The sequence below is a fragment of the Botrytis byssoidea genome, assembly GCF_014898295.1.
Source record: "Botrytis byssoidea strain MUCL 94 chromosome Unknown BBYS_009, whole genome shotgun sequence".
In the NCBI taxonomy this organism is placed as follows: domain Eukaryota; kingdom Fungi; phylum Ascomycota; class Leotiomycetes; order Helotiales; family Sclerotiniaceae; genus Botrytis; species Botrytis byssoidea.
Genome location: NW_024065850.1, coordinates 1,091,878 through 1,112,798, shown reverse-complemented (window position 1 = coordinate 1,112,798; position 20,921 = coordinate 1,091,878). Strand labels below are relative to the sequence as shown.

Genomic DNA, 20,921 nt, shown 5'->3' with positions numbered 1-20,921 from the left:
AGGTTGAACATATGGTAGATCGCGAAGTAGAATTGTGATGCTTCACAGGGGCCACTCGGCCCCATTAGCCCGCTTTGAAAGCTGGAAGCCACCGCCTTGGCAGAATTACGCACGCTTTCGCCTCTATGCTCTGCGACAAAAACATGGCATAGCTAGGTATCAAGACCACCAACTGCCCGCCTATCTCGCTGTGTGAACATTCTCGAGAGACTATAACATTCACTAGACTTTATCATTCATTTTTAACAGTATGAAGGAGAGTTTCGCAGACCATGTTAGTCGCACAATTTAAGACTTCTAAGCTCCAATCTACTCCTATAGCTTATCGTGACCAGGAGAGCGCGCCAACTTCATTGATTATTCACTCCTTCCAACATGATGGCAGGAAGTAGTGACCTATCCGGTGGTACTGGTGAGAAGTTGACAAATGCAACAATAGTGGTAGCTGGTTCTGCTGCATTGCTTGCCTCTTTACTATCAATCGTGTACGTTTGAGAGCGACTAGGTTCATTCATTTTAGAAGCTAATATCTTGTTCGACAGGTCGGTTTGGTTGCAAACGTATGTTATAAAGGCTACATAATACAACATTAGATCGCTTTCCTAAATATGTTCTAGTAAAAACTATCGAAAACCTCTTTTACAACGCTATGTCATTCGAATCCTACTTATGTACGTGGATGAAGTCTTTAACAATGCTTACAGTTCCTATATTGACCAATACACTTAGGGTACCGATATACTCAATCTCGTCATGGACTAGTCTAGTTTCTAGAGAGGCAGCGATGTTTATCGATCCTATTCGTGATGTGTATGAGGTATGTTGAACATCTTTGAATACCATGGCTCGAAGCTGATTATTGGCAGGCTTTCACAATTTACACTTTCTTTCAACTCCTTATAAACTTCCTCGGGGGTGAACGAGCATTGATTATTATGATGCATGGACGAGAACCGGTTCACCACCTTTGGCCATTGAACCACGTCTTTCCTAAGGTCGATATATCCGACCCTCATACATTTTTGGCCATCAAGCGCGGAATTCTACAGTATGCTTGGCTGAAGCCCCTTCTTGGACTTTCAGCTATAATCATGAAAGCTACTGGAGTATATTCTGAGGGTACCATTTCCTTAACCTCTGGTTATATGTGGAGTGGTATTATTTATAATATTAGTGTCACACTAAGTCTATATTCACTCGGAATGTTTTGGGTTATCATGTCTAAAGATTTACAACCTTTTCGACCTGTACCGAAATTTTTGTGCATCAAGCTCATTATATTTGCCTCATACTGGCAAGGATTTCTTCTTTCGATCCTGGTCTTTCTCGGCGCAATTCCAGACAATGTGGAGGATTATACAGCCGATAGTCTCGCTGCGGCAATACAAGATGCCTTGATCTGTATCGAGATGCCTATTTTTGCCATTGGACATTGGTATGCCTTTTCATGGCACGACTATGCAGATGTCACTATATCTGCAGCTAGAATGCCGGTCCGCTACGCTATTCGGGATGCCTTTGGCATTCGTGATCTCATTGAGGACACGAAAGAGACATTCAGTGGAAAGAAATATGAATATCGGTTATTTGATTCAGGGGACAACGTCTTGGCCCATGAAGGATCTTCGTCAAGAGTAGCTCGGATGATGGAAGGTATGCGATACGAGCGTGGTGGGAAAGGAAAGTATTGGATTCCCAAACCAGGCGAAGCAACCGCAAGAACACCGTTGCTTGGAAACAATGCCGGATCTCCTGGAAGCCAATCTCCCGTACAACCCCGTGATGGCGATTCTGATTACATGGGGTGGGGAGACGGTGGGGTAGAACAGCAAGGTCTTGATCCTGAAGAAGAAGGTCTTTATGAGAGAGCTAGACAACTGGAATTCGGGGATTGGAACGTAGGTAAATTTGGCTTACTGCATGCTCAAAGCTAATCAATCATTCATAGTATCATGTGATTACTGCTCATGAACCGTCAAGGGAAAGATGGCTCACTGGGCAGCCTGATCTTTTGACAACCTCGGCAAATCGTCATCTCCTTCAGCCTACTGATGACAATCGTATCCGAAGAGCCAGTAACATTAGAGAAACGGTCGAGGATGTCACTAAACGAACTAAGAGAAAGTCTTCAAGGAACAGTCGAAGCAGAGATTCCAAAGGCAAGAATAAAGAAAATTCGCCGCTGAGTGAAGAAGGAAGAGCGCCAATGCTCAAAGGCATGTTGCGACAGCATTCGTCTGCCTCTAGTTCAGCCAAATCCGACAGAAGCCAATTAGTCGATGTCATAGTCGAGGATACTGCGGCAGAAGAAACCGAAAGAGTTCGGGCTCGCAAAGAAGGAAGCTCGGGATGGAATGAAACTGAGCCCCGACGTTTTGTGTAAGTCCACTCTCTCATTAGGCAAAGTTAAAGGCTAATTTTTAAAGGCGAACATATGGAGATGGTACAGGTGAGGACATCCGGGAAGGATTCGAGCCCAATGATGATGCAGAGGCTGTGGATTCCAAGCCAGGTGTTGATGAAGAGTTCGCAGTTGATGGGGATAAGAATCATGGTAGTGATCAGGACAACTCGGAGGAATCACGCCATTGGAATGAAGCTCGACAAGAGAATGTGTTATTAAAGCCTAAATACGGAGTTGACGGAGAGGCGTTTGAGAATGTTTGGGGTAGTGGAGAACCATCGACTCCTCCACGGGAAAACCCCTGATGTATAATAAATACCCTTTGGTCTTTCGGGAGCGTCGTGGATACATGGTTAAGGCGTTTGTTCAAAGCATCATGTAAACATACACGGTTTTTCGTTTCTTTTCTGATTTTTCTTCTTTCCTTTCTTTCCACGGTTACAAATATTCATACCTTAAATTAAATATAGGATTTTTCTTCTCAAATTATCTGTGAAATTTAGGAATGCGATGTATCGCATTTGGGGTTCCTAGTACCAGGGCTGTGTTATCTGGCTTTTTGCCATTTGCTGGTTCACGAATGCGACAAATCATATTGACATTGGACCAAGAATATACTACGAGGAATGACAAAATATACTGCCTTGCCCGAATGAAAGGAGAATTTACAGCTACTGTCTTTTCTAGCAGATCCAGACCCAAACCACATTGCTTGACCCTGTACTACCTACGCATAGGTAAACATCGTACGCATATTTATCAGGGGCTAGAACAACCTTTCAATCTCCAATCCAGGTATTGGGGGTATCTCAAATCTCAGGTAACACTTCCCATGCACAACATCAAAGCTCCATCGACCACTTGCTTATCTCAGTACTATGTCGATGAACGAACCATGTGTTGGCTTGGCTGGGGAATTACGGTTAACCACGACTTGGGTTAAAGCTTGTGTAACACTAATTCATTGACCCACTTATCCCAAAAACACAAAGTCAGTCTAACGGTGTAATGAGAACACCTACTGGGCTCCTAAGTAATACTGTAGTAATGATAACAACTTTTGGTAAATTCGGTGACGATTGATTATTCGACACCTATCGAGACAACAAATGTTATGATGGTGAGTTCGTTTAGGCTAAATGAAAGGGGAATTTCTAAAGGGTTATCTCGGATATTGTATTATTGTGTATTAATGCATCACAGCATCACATTATGATATACCTAATTAGCGGGCCGAAAAGGCGTCTTTGTCTAATCGATATTCTATAGCCGTCGGCTTTACCTTCTCTGTGTAACTAACGGGCTGTGTTGTGTGACAACGGGACGGCAAAGGTTCTGAGGTTATGATGGTATCTATTATCCACACTTAGAAAGGAAGGGCCACTCAGAACGCAGAATACTTGGCTAGACGATGACATCCGGGTCTGTAAAAAGAAGGGGCCGATATATTAAAGCGGGGATGACATCTCCCAGCTACATATGACCTAGTGTATGACCCAAAAAGAAATCAGTAGTAGGGCTAAGCTTGCGAAAGAGTGTCCTGTCATAGAACATACCCAGTACTTAGTACTTTTTAAAAATGGCATTGGATTTTCATATGTAGCTACTGGGATTCATGCGCTGTTTCCTGTCTTGAAAGGAGTTTCATATAGTATAGCATGCAATGTTCTCTTGTTTATACGCTCTTACCCGGCTACTCTGATGACCAAGGGTACCATACTGCTTCCCGTTTGAAGGATCCCAATGTATTGGTAGCGAGTAATTCTTGGGAATGTATATATAAACCTCAAGACTCACAACTGATCACAAAAATCCCTCTAGAAAAGTGGCTCTGCGATGTCTATTTATGTTGCAGCGGTATCCCTTCGATTATTCTAGGCTATACACGCTTTGGGCTTTATCACCCTTTTGCGAACCGACCATAAGTCTAAAAGCACTTGCCATCTAGCGATCTCTAACACAATTTATCCAATCATATTGAATATAAGGGTCGGGTGGACAGGGGACTACTTACGTTGAGCTTCTCGATCACATCTTCATTACATATATTCTATAATCTGGCCCACGGTGACTTTACATTAGATAATTTTTGAATTTCGTTATGGAGGCAGCTTATGAAAAGGATGGCGGCCGATGAAAATGTACTAGGTAGGTAGGTAGTTAAACTGCTTACTTCTCAATGTGGAAAGAACAAGCAACTCGCGACACGATAAGGAAACACTAATAAAGCTTTTACAAAACCAAAGAACCTCACGTCACAAAAACCGAACAATTCTCTGTTCCTATTCACCATGAAGCCTGCCACTTGAGCGGCCGATGTATGTTCTCATTAGGTACGACCAATCTTCATTGTGCTTAAATATGCCATCTCTGAACATCATTGATTCCCTTTCAATCCAATTTTTAAGCATCTTGGATGCAATCAAGTCTTCTTACTCTTCCCCTGCTAACATTCTAGTTTGGACTACCTAGTTCCTGGGCCTTTCAGACTATACGAGTGCTCCAATGTACTTGTAAGTTACACATTAAACCCTGCGAACTATCGACGTGAGCGAGGTTTTCTTCCGATGCAAACATACAGAGGGAAGTATGCCTGCGAACGGGGGTTAGCAACCTTCATCTTTCAAATCATTTGCATGCGATAATCACCTTCAGCAATGGGTCATCGGCCTCCACTCGAGCCTGCGCTACAAGAAGTTGAACGTCTTGGATCGGCATCCTACCATTGATTAGATCTAATTTTGAGACATTGGCAGAGACAATCACTCTAGTCTTTCCGCGAATGGATAAATTGCAATGGATCCTAAGAACTGCTGCACGTTTTCTCTGTTGGCAGTACCAATATCATAATCTCTGGGATCTATCGCACTTGCTATTAGTGTGCTTCTCTACTTGCTCATTGCTTACTGACCGCTGGACCACTGTAAAGTTCTGAGGGTTAGCGGTTTGCCATTACCACGTATCGCCTTTGAGATTCAATGAAACATTTGATTTCGAGTAGAATATTGAGACCGTGTTACTTGGGAAAGTGTCCCATGGTTTTTGGTCATTAGAATGGATATGAAGCTGGAAACTTACACCACAAGTGTGGAGAGGAATCATTCTATGTTCAACGTCGACAAATCCTGCAGCTCTCATCATTTCTGGAAGCCGGGGTGCCACGCGAAGATCTTTCAAGTCATTCAAGCTCTCATTGTACCTTGTACTCCACTGTCTAAGAGCATGGGCTATTGTTTTGTCCGATCAGATAAAATATATTTTCACAGTACCTGCCTGGAAAACTTACCCTCTGTTAGGCTTCCATTGTCTGATTGAGCGTTATGATGCAGCTCCACCAACTGACACCATCCTCCGGGTCGGAGTACACGAAGCATATCACGAAGGTATCCAGCCCATCTGTTCACATGTATAGCGCCCGACATTAATCGACTGTGGACAAGGTCGAAGTTGTGGGCCTGAAAAGTGAATCTATCAGATATTATCAGACTTGTTCCACCTTCTGTCTTTTCTGTACGAACCGGTTGTTGAGATCGTCCACTTGTAAATACAAGTTTTCAGGTACGGTTTCTGGCTGGAAGGGGTAAATATCAATCGCTATAACCTGCATGAATATTAGCACTTGACCACCTAAGCAGCTCCAATATTTTCTCATGATGCTCAGCCATTTGTCCGGTACTGGCCGAGCTCTGCATTATACACACTCGAAGAATTATGCCATTTTGTATTTCATGAAAAGCAATGGAAAGGAAGAGAACCTCGCATCCTGGGTTTTGTGTAGCAACATCGATAGCCCAGCTGGCTGTTCCATAGCCACAGTCCAGAATCCTTCTAGGTCTGTTCAGGGTCGGAAATAGAAGACGATTGTCGAAAACTCTGTTTAGGACTGCGTGCCAAACACGCAATCGTCCTAGCTCGTCCTGCGCGGATGTTTTAGTTGAAGTTTTCTAGACTATTGTGTGTCTGCTGGTCTTATTACCTCATCGATAGGCTGGAAGTAAGATAAGTTTGCTGTGGCATACTGCTGGAAGTGTCGATTGTGGTATGTGACAGTCTCGAAATAAGTGTTATCCACTTCGACTGTCTGAGATTCGGGATGGCTAGGTAGAAAGTTGTCATCTTAGCTAGTGATTCATTTTCTAGGGCCCTTGACTGTAGAGCACAGAGAACCTACCTCGCCATGTTAGTTCTTTTCAATTTCTTTTAACCAAAATTCGTGCTACTGTTTCTTTCAAAAATCTAGTTCGAGGTAGCCGGTGCGGGGCCAAAGACTGTATAACATGTATTGTCGAGGTTCGATTTTCAGTTTAGTTTTTCATGCAAATTGGCGATCCATACAATTCTCTCTCCGTCTACTAGATGTCCCTCAATACCTCTATTGTACAACCATCCATGTATTCTTATTTGCTATTCGTTGAACTTTTCAGAGCGTCTGTGGTGCGGGCATAAGCGGTTGCTTCCATGTCTGTACAGTCAATGTGGCATCTATCTGTTCCTTCACAAATGTGGTAAATCTGTAGTGTACGTCACATAAAAAGAGAGAAAACAGCAACTAGTTCAATAGGCAATAGGTATAGAAAGCTGTTCCACGCGCAAACCTCTATCAGAGCGATTAAAGAGTCAAATAGAAAAAGTCGCGAGCCAATCAAATTCTGTTGCTTCAATTGATGAGACTTCAACAAGAAGGTCGTCAGTTGGTCTATTCACTCTGCAAGGTTCCTCTGCAAGGTCTGGGCACTAGTAAAACTCTTTCTTTCCCACATCAATAGGAATCAAAAGATAAAAAGCTAGCGGGTGCGTTGCGGTACCTCCGAGTTAGCTAACCAAATTGAAGCGGGGCAAAGAGGTCTTTAAATTTGCATCGACTAGCACGCTATCTTTGTAGGCACCTCAGCGTGCTTTAAGTTTCACTACTGGTTGGTGGTCATGGTGTAGAATGACGGTTGGCTATCCATACATGGTACTGAACAGTTCCACCGCAACTAGAGAGAAAGCCACGCTAGACTATACTACAATTGGCGTTCCATACCTCCTCTGGCATCTTTTCATCATGAGCAAAAGTTATGTTTCTATATAAAATCCAAGGTCACAAATCTCATGAACAAGATGAGTGTTTATTGCGGCTTCTGTATTCGGACTATGTGAATACCTGGCGAGCATATGACAAGAGACAAGGATGAGATATTGGGTGGTCATAGGCTGTAGCTGATTCTTACTTGTAGCAACGGGTCCTATTTATTTCGTCCAAGGTTATGAACTATAGTCAATCCAGTACATGTACAATGATTTTTGCTGGATGCATGTCAAGCTCGTTACATGTATTAATGGAAATTTTACTGGTAATACCAAGAAAGTAAAATCTGTACAGGCTCAGGCCGCCGATCCTTAAACAGCACAGATCTTCAGCTAATCATTCACCCTTGGTGGGCAGCCGACCTACACTTCATGTTAGGCATGCTTAGTGGAGCCAGACAATCGAACCGGGTCGTTGGAACAAACCTTCTCAACGATAGCTACTAATGTTAAAATGGCAGTGTATAACAAAGGTGAGCAATTCCTATTCATGCTTTCCGAAGCTTATGTTAGAGAGAAAATTTATAAGCTTGCTGAATTGTGATCAATGGGAACAATACTTTTTGTAACTTCTGAACTGAAAAATTACCAGACTTGAGATTGTATGTCCTATCGATGGCAAGAATCCTGCACTACCCGTGGAATATATTATATGGAATTCTTCAATTATCAAGACCCGACCCACTTGAACGTACAGATTACCTTCATCTGCGTTACCCCCACCATAGCACACGACAACAATGCGTGCTCTGATGCCACTAAACGCTGGATCACACGACAGTATATAGTGGCCGCATCAGCGAATGTCCTTCAGCCAAGGATACCATGATGTACAGCTTGTTAATACCCAGTGGAGAAGCACAGCATGTGGCAGCAAAAAAAGCAAAAAACAATGGAGAGATTACCATAACTCGATAAGCCTTCCAATCTCTTAGATTTATTCAACATCATAGTAGGAGTTCCTAGCCGGAGCGAGGTCAGACATGAGCCTAGGCATGTATGAAGTTTGATCCGGCAGAGCCACTGTTACAATTAAGCGTCCCCAATACGGAGAAGCTTTAGAGCAGGGGGTTACACGCCTTAGGGTTTTCGGTATTTAATCTTAAGCTCGACATCTGTGACATCCCGAGCGTACTAAGCTGCCGTTCCTGGACAAAGTCTCCGAGACCCATTGCCTCGGAGATGTAGGGGGGTGCGGATTATGACTAATATTAATAAATTTGCTTGAGTGAACGGGTTATAGCAGAGTTTTGATTTTTTTTTTCCCTTCCCCTAGAGACACAGTGTCATGAGGCCCATCGCAAAACCGTTGACAAGCATGTGGAAAGCGTCATGATTTATGTGAGTGCACGAGGAAAAGCATCCTTCTGTGGAGATCGTCACCTTTTATAGGCCGCTGCATTACATGATTAGCGATGAGGCATTAATGGAATTGAAGAATAGCCATGGCTGAAAAGTTTATAACTTTCAGCTCGCAGAGAGAGTTTAACTAGCACAGTCCGCTCTGTGTATTATCAAGTACATCGGCCATTGGGTTATACTATCACCTCAAATATTAGCAGACTCAGGAGACAAATCGTACGCAGTATGCTTCGTGACATGGGCATCTTTATTCCCCGAGGATTGCAACCTAATTCTCTCGCTCAGTATCAATCCTTCTTCCGACGTCAAATCTAGCTTTCTCGCTATCCTTTCGAAGCAAGACAACCAGTTTCACCATATCATCAGAAGCAAGAAGCTAGAGTGACTTGGCTTTCGTGTTCGGATGATTCGAATTGGCCGCCTCTGTCTTAAACCTTAAGTTTCTTCAAGATCCATGACCACGTCTCACAAATCTCATGCCAAAAAGCCATCCGAGGTTTGAGTTCCCTCTACGTGTATCAATGTTGAGCCCTAGCCTCGACGGAAAAGCCATGCAGATCGCTATGTACAGATTAGATATAAGATTTACCGAGCTCCATAACGCTCCCTGCTAATATCCATACCACGTTATTCGGTGGACCATGATCGCCTTATACAGATAGCATAATTTTTTATTTCTTGCATCAGATAACTTTATGCAAGATGCATAAGTTATACAGATGCCTCTAGCACCCACCCTGTCCTAATATCATTCGTTACCACACGACTGGACTCGGCGCGTCTATGCCACTGGCGATCAGTGTTGATATTCGGATGAGTTGGGAGATCGCCTCCAGCAGGCTGGAACGGATGACAAGCATATTTTGTTCATACGTCGGCTGTAATTCAAATATGTACCATGTTACTGTCTCCAATTGTCTAACTAGATTAGGATCAACGTCGAAGCGACTTCACATTCTGAAATATATGATCAGCGACGCGAACATGCTGGTTTTCATCAGCTTGGCTTCGATTTGGACGATGAGCGAACTTTCCAACTCATTAAAGGTAAACTGGGAAATTAGAGCGAGAGCATATGAGTTTCACAGCGCTGTTGTGGAAGGCTCCGGATATATACACGTAGGTAGCCTCTTTTGAAAAGATCTCCCGAAAAAGCTTCAATTCAAGATTCGAGAGTTATTGAGGCTGAAGTTCTGGATAATTACACATCAGATTATCAAGCCAATTTATTGCGAAGTGGATACAGATATACATATATAAATACCAAGAAAGCAAAACCGGCGCGGCCCCTGAGACCATCCGGGACGCGTGGTATGTGCATCTAGTTCATTTGGGAGTGACATGTTTCTTTTCTTCTGGCAGTGCCGCTGTTCGAGGAGGGGAGGTGGGTGCGTTGAATCGAACTGCGGTTATGGGCTAGGGCTCGAGAGAGGGGAGGGGTGGGTTGTGTTTGAGGATTTGGAAGGGGGCGAGGGGTGGGCTGGGTGGTTTGGGGGGTTTGTATTGTGCTGTGTTGTGTTGCTTTGTTTTGTTTTCTTTACCTTGTGGTATATCTCACTTTACTCCGTCTTAAGAGATGTATCTATCTATCAATATCTCCATTTCCAATCCTTTCAATCCTCTATACGGCAAAGACGAGACCTATCCCTACAGAAAACTTATTGGGTAACGGCTCATCAATTCATCAATCAAAAATTCTCTTCTTTTTTTATAAAAAAAAAAAACTCCAGAGACGAAGAATCACCAAACCAAACCAATAACTCAGCACTTGTCCCCGCCATTTTTCTCTCTCTCCCCTTTATATCATCCGTACACGCAGAATTATTTTCTGCATATACATAGACGTACTATATGCATGCATCCTCCTTCTCAGATATTTCCCACCGAGCTAGCTAGTCGAATACCGCTTCTGCTTCTCCACTCTTGGCACTGGGGATGAGGATGGAGATTGGTAATGGGAATTGATTCACATGGGATGGGATGGCATGAATCAACCGGGTGCAAATGAGTTTCCCTATCTTGGCATAGACGTAGGGTTTTTTCTTCTTTTTTTCTGTCGCAAATCTCGGATTCTTATTTTTTTGAAGGGGGAGATAGGTTGTGAGTTATAAATTGTAAGCTGAAAATTACTACAGATTTTCTGCATGATAAAGGGGAAGGGGGAAGAGGGAATAAGAGCCTCTCATTGAGACATCGAGAGAAGAGCAGAAGAGGGCAAACGCGAAGGAGAATTCGAGATTCATCCTCATCATTTCATTTCCTAGCTGTCTGTCTATCTGTCTATCTACCACACAGACTACACTACCAAGCTATAGTACGATGTATGGAAATCTTCCATACAACTCTAGGGGTTGTAAGATCTGGGATTTGGGATGGGTTGGTAGCTTGTTGGTTGGTGTTTATATTTCGTAGAATTTGTAGTGTGCAGGACAGGATAGGATAGGAAATGTACCTATGATGAGAAAGGTATGATGAGAAAAATACCTAGATATCCATCCGGTAGGCTCGCTCTAGGCGCGCAGAAGAGTTCTAATCTTCTCCTTCTATTTCTACTTCTATTCACTATTCAGTATTCACTGAAATATACAGGAGATAGAAGTAAATAATCTTCCACAGTATTATAACACAATACAAAACAACATATCACAATGTAAAATGCCATACCTTATAATCCCTTTCTATCCATTCCCTCGTGCCTCCGGTGTCCCCGCCAAATTAGACTTTGTCATTGTATCTATTTCTAAATACTAGATACTAGATTCTGGAGACCCATCTAGAGACCCATCTAGGGAAGGAGGAATGTATATGTATTGTGAGTTCGTGGGACGTGGGTGCGTAGGTAGATAGATTCTTTTGAACTTGTCGGTTTATACTCATACCCATCCCCAATGCTATTCAGTGACCTTGTTACTATTACTTACTTACACGTCGATTCGAGTCATTTCCACCTTCTTCATATTCCAAGTACAATGTATCTTCATACGCCCTGGATTGAGTAGTGGTTATCGATAAATAAACAGATACGAAAAGTGGAATAATATTGAAAAGTCGGGAGTAACAAATTCTAAAGTAAAAAAAATCCGTGGAGTAATATAGTAATATTGATATTCATCAATGCCAAAGACACAATGTTAGAAGGAAGCCTTCCCTCAATTGTAAATTGACATTTGAGGGATTTGTGACGCTATACATTTATATTGCTCATCTTGTAAAAAAAGGTTCGTATTCATCTCTATGTATCATCCTCCCATTTTACTTTTTGGTACGTAACACCTGACGGATACTGCATCTGAATACATTATGTCGTGAATGACTAAAGAGAACCCTCCCGAAAATCTCCAAAACGCCATGCATAATTCCATTATAGTAAGCTTGAAATAGAATTGTGCCTTGAATGTCAGGGGGTATTTTAACGACTGTTTGTTTTGCCGATACTGCGTTTTCCGGAGAACTAATTGCACATATGTTAGCAAGGTGTTTGATATTGGGCTTAGGAGACCATTTTCAGATACGGTAAGGAATAATATGGGAATAAAGAATTGAGGGCAGTAACATACCAAATGCTTAGGTCTGACACCAGCAACATGCCTATCGGCTTCACCTTGTCTCGCCATACGATTCATCTTTCTCTGGCCGAGTTTCTGAGCACGCTCAGCCTTTGTCCTGGACTCTTCGTTTCCAGCAACACCATCATCTCTTCTATTGGCCTGACTTCTTGCTCTGCTCTTAGCACGCATCTTAGCTTCATAATCAGGATCATCAACATCCATAGCATCTTCAGTTTGAGCGCGGCTGCGTGTTTGACTACGGCCTCTAGATTGGGAGCGTGCACGGGCAACAATAGATGTGGTATCGTGACCGAGAGAGTCGAGGTGGTCTTCCATTTCGGAAAGCTTCTTGCGAGTGGCAGAGCGGGGAATGAGAGCACGGTTCTTAAGAGACTTCTTCATCTTGGCTTCATTCTTGATGAGTTCACGCTTCTCGCGGATAAGGTTTGCCTTCATGCGGATCTCAGCATCTTCAGCATCCTCGAGATCGTCGTCAGAATCGTAATATCCTTCTGCCTCGAGCTTCTCTTCTTCTTCTTCCAAAGCGGCCAATTTGGCCTCGATATCTGGGTCCACGAAATCGTAAACGTTCTTTCCGTCGAAGATTTCGGGGATCTTGTCGTGTTTCCATTCGTCGTTCTCGAGCATATATTTATCCTTCAAGTCTACGTTGTAAACACCAGCTCCACCATTCTCTTCCTCAATATCACGAGCAAGCCTGATGCGCTCTGGATCACTTTTGTCGTACTTCTTCTTGGCCAAGGCAGCCTCTGGAATGAAAGCCTCACGGACAACACCATCCATAGGTCTAGCAACGTGAATTCTTGCAAGGACGTCTCCCAATCTGCCACCGACAGCACCACTGCTGTTTGTACCAGCCTTGAGCTTTTGAGCAACACGATCAGCGATCAAACGCTCGCATGCAGCATTCTTAACTTCTTGCACTCCCTCGGCAGTTGTACATGAGAGTTGCAATAGCTCAACATCACCAGGCTTGAGGAGTGCCTGGAGCTGAGCTTGAGTCTCAGGATCCAAATCTTCGGGGCGTGTGACATCAATCTTGTTAATGACGATGAAAACGAGTTTGTTGGCGAAGAGAGGTTTGATACTTTGGAAAAGTTGCATTTGTGCTTGAACGGTGTAACCACACTGTTCAGATAAATCCATAAAGTAAAGAATGGCAGATCTTAAATGCGCAATAGCAGTGATAGATTGCATTTCAATGGTGTTCATCTCTTCCAAAGGATGATCCAATATACCGGGGGTATCAATTGCTTGAAATCTGAGGTATTTGTAATCGAAATGTCCGACAAACAAACTTTTGGTGGTGAAAGCATATGGCTGAACATCCACATCGGCTCTAGTAACACTCTTCAAGAAACTGGACTTTCCAACGTTGGGATAACCGCAGATCAAAAGTGTTCTTGTATTTGGGTCGATAGATGGAAGACGACCGAGATGCTGACGAACTTGATCGAGATACAAAAGAGGGTCTTTGAGTCTTCTGCAGATGGTGGCCATTCGTCCCAATGCAGCACGTTTCAGTTGTTTACATTGGAAGAGGGATTGACCATATTTGAGAAGTCGAACATAATCGCGAGAAACAATTTCAATCAGATGTTTGGCAGTTGACAATTGTCCTAGAGCGATACGGAAATGGTCGGCATCGTAGAGGGTGTTGAGGAGATCTTTGTGGAACGGATGAATATCTTGTAGTCGTGGGAATCCGTCCAAAATAAGAGAGAGCTTCTCGGAGAAAGTCTCAGCTGTAAACTTGACCTTTCTAGTATAGAAACCTAACATGAATTAGTTAAAAGAGTCGTTGCGATGAAGGCAAATAAATTCTGGTACCTCTAATTCTGGTAATGGCAAATCCAGAACGAATTTGTGTAGGCAATCGACGTTGTGTTCTGCTCAACACAATGTCGAGAAACTCCTGAGAGGTTGGAACTGGTTGAATATCCTTCCATGTGGTCTTCATGATGGGCAAATGGTATCAATGAAGTGTAATGGAGGTGTTGATGGGGATATCGAGAACTCGGCTTGAAGTTCTTTCGATAAGAATTTGGATAATTTTTTTTGCTTAGTGCCTCAGAAACTGACCGCGCTAGTGTATCTTATCGCTAATCGGCATTTAGAGTGTATGGGCGTGGCTCTATCAGATTCCAATCACATCAAAAAATTCTTACTTAGTTCCTTCCTATGTAGTAATTTCACTTCAACCAGACAAAAACTGTTCGCAAAGACATGATCGAGAATATCCATGGATGGATGCACAGCTCCATCCCCCTTTTGTGGTTTTGCTTACAAGCAATTTCAGTTGGTCGATGTTGATTTATATGGCAAAAGGAAATGCGCACCATTTCCATGTGGTGTGCCTCAGAAGATCTTTGCGGCGTTGACCTATCCTTCAAGTACTGTTTTGGAGAGCGGAGGTTCTAATAAAGGGTTAATTCTCAACATTCAATATACATTCTTCCTAATAATACATACCTGAATTTTAATATAGTCGATGTCAACCGTGTATATCAATAATCAAATATCAACTGTACCAAAAGAACAAATCAATACTCATTATTGTATTCGTTTGGCTTCTGCGAAATCTTTAAATGGAGACCATAACCGTAATACCTGCTTATCCGTATTTTTCTCAGGGTCGCTCATTCCCCACCATAATATTTTAGGTGCATCCGATGAGGGGAGATGAAAAAATTATTTCCCCTCCATGACATAGACATTGTGATAGTTCGAATTCCAAGACACACAAGAAATACTCGAGTTCCACTCACACACGAAACCTCGAACCTCACTCATTTCACTCTTCGATATACATATCCATCATGTCCACCCTTTCTCCATACAAAGCTGAATTCCTCAAAGCCGCAATTGATGGCGGGGTCCTCAAATTCGGCAGCTTCGAATTGAAATCGAAACGAATCTCTCCTTACTTCTTCAACGCCGGCGATTTCTACCGCGCAGATCTTCTCCGCGCTATTTCTACTGCCTATGCTAAGGCTATTATCGAGGCACAAGAAGCAAACATTTTGGACTTCGATATTGTGTTTGGACCTGCGTACAAGGGTATTCCTCTCGCGACAGCTACCGTGGATAAGTTGGCCGATCTCGACCCAAAATACAATACTATGTGCTATTCTTTCGATAGAAAGGAAGCAAAGGATCACGGAGAGGGAGGAAATATCGTAGGAGCTCCTTTGAAGGGAAAGAGAGTTTTGATTGTGGATGATGTTGTGACCGCTGGAACTGCAAAGAGGGAGGCCATTGACAAGATTCGCAAGGAGGGTGGCATTGTAGCTGGTATTTTGGTGGCATTGGACCGAATGGAAAAGTTGCCTTCGCCAACTGGAGATGATAGTGCACCAATGCCAAGTGCGATTGGAGAGATCAGAAAAGAATATGGTATTCCAGTTTTGGCTATTTTGACATTAGATGATATTATTGGAGGTCTCAGCGGCATTGCGTCAGAGGAAAATGTCAAGAATATGGAAGAATACAGGGCTAAGTACAAGGCCAGCGATTAATAGATCCGAAACCCTGTTTATAAACCAAGATACCCGTACGAGTAAATATACCACCACTTCACTAACGTTTTGAAAACTCCTGCGTGATCCCCTCTCCAAATGACAATGAACCGTGTGTGAACCAAAACTGTAAGGGGTATCATTTTCTAACCATAAGCTGTTCGTGCCTCGGGAGTCTTAAGATCATAAATCTGGTTGTATGTCAGTGTTCATTCAAGACTGATCAGATGTGCAACTTACCATATCATACCAGCCGCCGCCACCAAATTGAGCATCACTCTTGCCCTTCTCTAAAAAGCCAAGCATCTTGTAGAAATTTACCTTATGCTTGAATAAATGTTAGTAAAGATAATATATGTGTGAAGACCATGCATGTCTCGAGTCAGAGCAACTTACATCATGCGCGATAAGAGCCAATCTATCAGCAATTCCAGCACCATTCATTTGTTGCATGTACGCAGCCATGAGAACTTTTCCCAAACCACGTCCTTGGAATGCCGGTAGAATTGCAACCGAATGAAGTACTATGGTCCGTCCATCTTCTTGATGGCCAATATTTGTACGTGGAGGTTTAGTGCCCTCCCAATCTTCAGGAACTCCCATGGATGCATCCGAAGCTGTCGCGTCATGTGTCTTGGCTGCAATAACATGACCGATGAGAACACTGATCGCTCCATTCCTTCGACTAGTTTCAACAGGACGACCTGTGGCAAGAGTCTCGATTTTGGAACTGGAGCCGGGGATCATGGTGCAGAAGATACCCAAGCATAGCTCACCACATCTGGTAAGTCTATACCTTAGCTTGTCGAAGGTCAGCCACGTCAAATTCTCTAGACAAGAATGGAAATAAGATATAGATGAATAACCTTTTCTCTAGATGCTCTTTCATTTGGATCTTCGAAAGCGATATTCTCGAGGGCCAAAACCGACTCCAGATCGGAGACAGTCAGAGGACGAGTATACGGGTTAAGATCCCGATGAGAATTGGAATACATATGGAAGTTTTTGGTTCGCTGATCTTCAGGTATAATTACAAAACCACGTTGAGGTTCTTGTTGGTCGTCGAATTGTCGTGGTGTTACTGGATTGGGAGACTCTGATAAAATAGGTGATTGAGGTGTTCCTTCACGTTGTTCGTTTTCCGACATAATTTCAACTTTCTAGATTAGGTTGGGACCCGAGAAATGCTACTAGGTAGGTACCGTATCCACGCAATCGTAGCCTTATGGGGAGAGATTGTGAATTAGTTCTAGATTTGAGCGATTACCTAACTCCACGAGTAGAAATATAGCACAGTTCCAAGGTTATGGATTGATAAGATTTGGAGATCGGATCCGCATGAGCAATCCATTCATTCACTGCAGGTGTATTGAGCAATTGCCAAATTGAATGTCTGAAATGAGATTTGATGGAAGTGAAGTCGAGCTGGAAAACAGTAGATAAAATGAATGTACGGTAGGTGAAGAGTTAAAACCTGCGCCACGAAACCAAAAAAGAAGGCAACCTGGAATAGAGAACAAACGGCGTTTGAGTTGATCATGTGCTAACAAGGCTGCTTTGTAGTAGGATTATACCTAGGTAGGTACTAGGTCGGTATGTAGGTCATCGTCATTGTTGGCTATTGTGTACAACCTTGATTGAGAGCCAGCATCTAATAAATGCTGCTCTGGTGTAATGGTTATAATGGTAATTTTGGTAATTTTGGTCCTTCTTCTACAATACAATAGGAAAAGGACAAACGAGGAAGAGATATCTACACATCCATGATACTCATACGATACTATTGAACTGCTTACTAGATACTGCAGTAGATGTTGCAGTAGATATTGCAGCACATTTCAAGTACAAAGTAGCTCCTACCTATCTAGGTACGCTGCTTTCATTCTAGCTACCTCGGTAGACATCCATACTTCTATACAGTTGCTGTTGAAATCCACACTGGAAAAGGTAACAACGGTTCATCTCTTCCATGGTTGAACAAGATATACGAGCTCGAAGCATGTGGGTAGGTGACATTCAATCACCAGGCTAACGAGTAGGTACTTATTGAGGCACATTTCTTCTATTGCACAGCATCTGCTTCTTGTGTGTACAAGAAGAGACCCCGAAATCCCATATTTCTATTTATACCTACCTATTTATCTATTTCTGTTATCAGATGAAGCATTGAAGAAAAGGTCCCCGTTTGTATGTCTTTGTTGTCGCATCATCACCATTGCATTAAGGCATACCTTCAAGACTGCAATAGTCCCGAGTGCCGGTACTGCATATTCTATATACCTCAATTACCTGCGAAAGAACATTCGTCACCAATTGACGCGGATCTCTCCTTTTATCCTCTTTTAATCGGCTTATACCCATCCATGGGTTTCATCGTCGGGTGTGGGTATGGCTGCATTCGCATAGTAACCAAAGCACACCAGGTCATTAGCTTTTAGCTACTACTCAGGTACTTGATACCTAGTCAATAGATGATTTCATCTATTTTGAGTATCATGGGCGACTGATACTATTGCTGATCGACCTCAAACCGGTATCTTACCTTTTCCTAACATTCTTCCTAGGTCGATTCATCACTCTTTGGCGTGCACTGCCACTGAAAATGAGTACGAATCAGTCACCAAGCCTTCCTGCTGCCGAAGACTTTGTCATCACATCCATCGATATCCATGCATTCAGATGCACCGAATGAGGGAAAGATAAGTGAGTGCAATGCAAGCACAGTCAGTCAGTACATTCAAAAGCAAGAAAAAAGAGGCAAACAAAAATGATAGATGCTAGAACTTTCTGCGATACAAAGTTTGCCATGTACCGTGTATGTAGTTCTACACGATCGGTTACCTCACAGATAGATAGATATTCGCTACAAACACATTTTCCCCATTTCTAATTTACTAGCTTCATCCGCTTCTATTTCAGGCGATAACCTTACTGGAGTGGTAATGTAATAAGTGTCAGCCTTCTCTCGTCATACATGGATACCTACTCACCCCAAGCTCTGACCGAAATAGTTAATAACCCCTCTACCATCACCATCACTATTACAATTTCAACTTCAAATTATCAATCTTTTCCTTAAATTTTACTACTTCTCTTGAGAACCCAGGTTTTCTGATATTCACATTAACTTCTACTTTCTACAGTCTTATAATATTGAAAAGTACAATACTTATTACTGCCACAGAAGTTCTGCCTGTGACATAATCTTCAAAATGTTCGTTGAAGATCCCAAAAGAAGTGCTTAATTTGTGAGCTGGGGCTAATAATTTCAAACCTAGGCGTATCACTTTGACCATTACTGCTCCTACGGATGATGATGCAGATCTCATATCGCTCGAAATACCTCAAGACACCACGGTGGGCACTTTGAAGGAATCCGTCCAAGCCGAATCTCGCATCCCCAAGAGAGATCAACATCTATACCACAATGGTCAACTACTGCACGATGACAACAAGACCATGGAGCAATTACAGATTGGTGATGGAGAGATGCTTGCTTTACATGTTAGGGAATACAGAGATCCTCCTGCTGCCACCGCACAGCGAACTTCACAACCTGCTCGCGCACCTGCAGGAAGAGGAGGCCAACAACAGCCAGATCCAGAGACAATTAGATTACAATTGATAGGCAATGCAGAAATGAGACGAGAGGTCGCTCGTCAAAATCCGGAATTGGCGGCTGCTGCTGATAGTCCAGAACGATTTGCAGCAGTACTGGACCAAATGCGAAGCCGGGAAGCAGGCGAGGAGGCTAGGCGGAGACAGCAGATTGCGGATTTAAATGCCGATCCTTTTGACGTTGATGCGCAAATGAGGATTGCGGAGATGATTCGTGAGCAACGAGTGCAGGAGAATTTGCAAAATGCTATTGAGCACAATCCCGAAGGTAGACATGAGGTACCCCATTTTGCCTGCGCCAAGCTTCTAACCTGATCAATCAATAGTATTCGGCCGTGTTCATATGTTATACATCGATGTCGAAGTCAACGGACATAAAGTCAAAGCATTCGTCGATTCCGGCGCCCAAGCTACCATCATGTCTCCGAAATGTGCTGAGGATTGTGGTATAATGCGACTGGTCGACAAACGTTTCGCTGGTATCGCACGAGGAGTTGGTACCGCCGCTATTCTTGGCCGAGTTCACTCTGCGCAGATTAAAATTGGAAGCATGTTTCTTCCTTGCAGCTTCACCGTGATGGAAGGCAAAGATGTCGATTTACTTCTGGGCTTGGATATGTTAAAGAGACATCAAGCTTGTATAGATTTGTCCAAGGATAAACTCATCATACAAGGTGTTGAGGTTAGCTTTTTGGGAGAGGCAGATATTCCTAAGAATATGGAGGATGAGAGGGCAGATGAGCCACAACTTGAGGGACCAGGAGGAACAACCATTGGAGCAAAATCTGGTGCAGTGTCAGGGCCTTCGACGGGACAGCAAGCACCCCAAAGCGCATCATCAGCACCAGATGCTTCTGCTTCATCGGCTCTACCACAGCAGCAACAGCCGTCGTTTCCAGCAGAAAGCATAGATCAACTTGTAGCATTAGGATTCTCGCGCGATGAAGCTATTAATGCGTTGGCGGCTTGTGGGGGAGATGTTCAGTATGCGGCTGGTCTCCTCTTCCAAGGATAGAATGGGGCTGGATTGGATGCGCTAGGTTATGATACAGTACGGAGTGCGTTCAAAGAATAATACGTTTAAAGGTCGGGCATGGCGTCACATAGCAAAAAGGAAAGAATGATGAGAAAAAAGGAGCAAAGTCAGAGGACACAGGACTTGATTCCCCGGCGATGTGGTCTGATGATAAAACCTTAAATAGCAAAACCGGCGTTAGCATAGCAGATGTGTGGCTTGATGCATATGATTCTTTCTTCATTGTAAATCTGCTCTTTTGTGATTTGAATTATGAAATGGGCGAATCTGATTCTTAAGACAGTGCTATACATGTGCCCATCATTTTTATTGTAATTACAATGCGCTCCCCCAAGTAACTCATA

At 43.1% G+C, this 20,921-nt stretch overlaps 6 protein-coding genes across 6 annotated transcripts; 3 read left to right on the top strand and 3 right to left on the bottom strand.

The window, feature by feature from the left end:
• Window positions 1-375: 375 nt before the first annotated feature.
• Window positions 376-2,709, top strand: EAE97_005484 (uncharacterized protein; the record flags this gene model as incomplete). The annotated part of the gene is made up of 7 exons (XM_038875996.1): window positions 376-485; window positions 543-560; window positions 618-671; window positions 730-817; window positions 867-1,898; window positions 1,949-2,379; window positions 2,427-2,709. 7 exons carry the CDS (start codon window positions 376-378, stop codon window positions 2,707-2,709), a joined length of 2,016 nt encoding a protein of 671 aa, XP_038733333.1.
• A 2,234-nt stretch (window positions 2,710-4,943) lies between these two features.
• Window positions 4,944-6,583, bottom strand: EAE97_005483 (uncharacterized protein; the record flags this gene model as incomplete). The annotated part of the gene is made up of 10 exons (XM_038875995.1): window positions 4,944-4,997; window positions 5,054-5,123; window positions 5,171-5,264; window positions 5,316-5,325; window positions 5,483-5,631; window positions 5,691-5,872; window positions 5,923-6,005; window positions 6,160-6,321; window positions 6,381-6,501; window positions 6,576-6,583. The coding sequence occupies 10 exons, from the start codon at window positions 6,581-6,583 to the stop codon at window positions 4,944-4,946; spliced, it is 933 nt and encodes a 310-aa protein (XP_038733332.1).
• Window positions 6,584-11,875: 5,292 nt separating this feature from the next.
• On the bottom strand, window positions 11,876-14,428 carry EAE97_005482 (uncharacterized protein). Its single transcript, XM_038875994.1, has 3 exons — window positions 14,236-14,428; window positions 12,394-14,180; window positions 11,876-12,287 (listed from the first exon to the last, which is right to left on the bottom strand). Exons 1-3 carry the CDS (start codon window positions 14,363-14,365, stop codon window positions 12,246-12,248), a joined length of 1,959 nt encoding a protein of 652 aa, XP_038733331.1. The 5' UTR covers window positions 14,366-14,428; the 3' UTR covers window positions 11,876-12,245.
• A 796-nt stretch (window positions 14,429-15,224) lies between these two features.
• EAE97_005481 (uncharacterized protein) lies at window positions 15,225-15,923 on the top strand (the record flags this gene model as incomplete). The annotated part of the gene is made up of 1 exon (XM_038875993.1): window positions 15,225-15,923. One exon carries the CDS (start codon window positions 15,225-15,227, stop codon window positions 15,921-15,923), a length of 699 nt encoding a protein of 232 aa, XP_038733330.1.
• Window positions 15,924-16,069: 146 nt separating this feature from the next.
• Window positions 16,070-17,071, bottom strand: EAE97_005480 (uncharacterized protein; the record flags this gene model as incomplete). The annotated part of the gene is made up of 4 exons (XM_038875992.1): window positions 16,070-16,114; window positions 16,164-16,250; window positions 16,320-16,724; window positions 16,790-17,071. The coding sequence occupies 4 exons, from the start codon at window positions 17,069-17,071 to the stop codon at window positions 16,070-16,072; spliced, it is 819 nt and encodes a 272-aa protein (XP_038733329.1).
• Window positions 17,072-18,690: 1,619 nt separating this feature from the next.
• Window positions 18,691-20,770, top strand: EAE97_005479 (uncharacterized protein; the record flags this gene model as incomplete). Its single annotated transcript, XM_038875991.1, has 4 exons — window positions 18,691-18,738; window positions 19,067-19,137; window positions 19,202-19,809; window positions 19,868-20,770. 4 exons carry the CDS (start codon window positions 18,691-18,693, stop codon window positions 20,554-20,556), a joined length of 1,416 nt encoding a protein of 471 aa, XP_038733328.1. The 3' UTR covers window positions 20,557-20,770.
• Between the last annotated feature and the right edge of the window lie 151 nt (window positions 20,771-20,921).

Excerpts from the sequence above, each read along its gene's own strand:
- EAE97_005482 (XM_038875994.1), bottom strand. The coding sequence starts at position 14,365 with ATGAAGACCACATGGAAGGATATTCAACCAGTTCCAACCTCTCAGGAG. Across the intron at positions 14,181-14,235 it reads TGCCATTACCAGAATTAGAG|GTTTCTATACTAGAAAGGTC; the intron begins GTACCAGAATTT and ends AATTCATGTTAG. Across the intron at positions 12,288-12,393 it reads GTGTCAGACCTAAGCATTTG|TTCTCCGGAAAACGCAGTAT; the intron begins GTATGTTACTGC and ends ATGTGCAATTAG.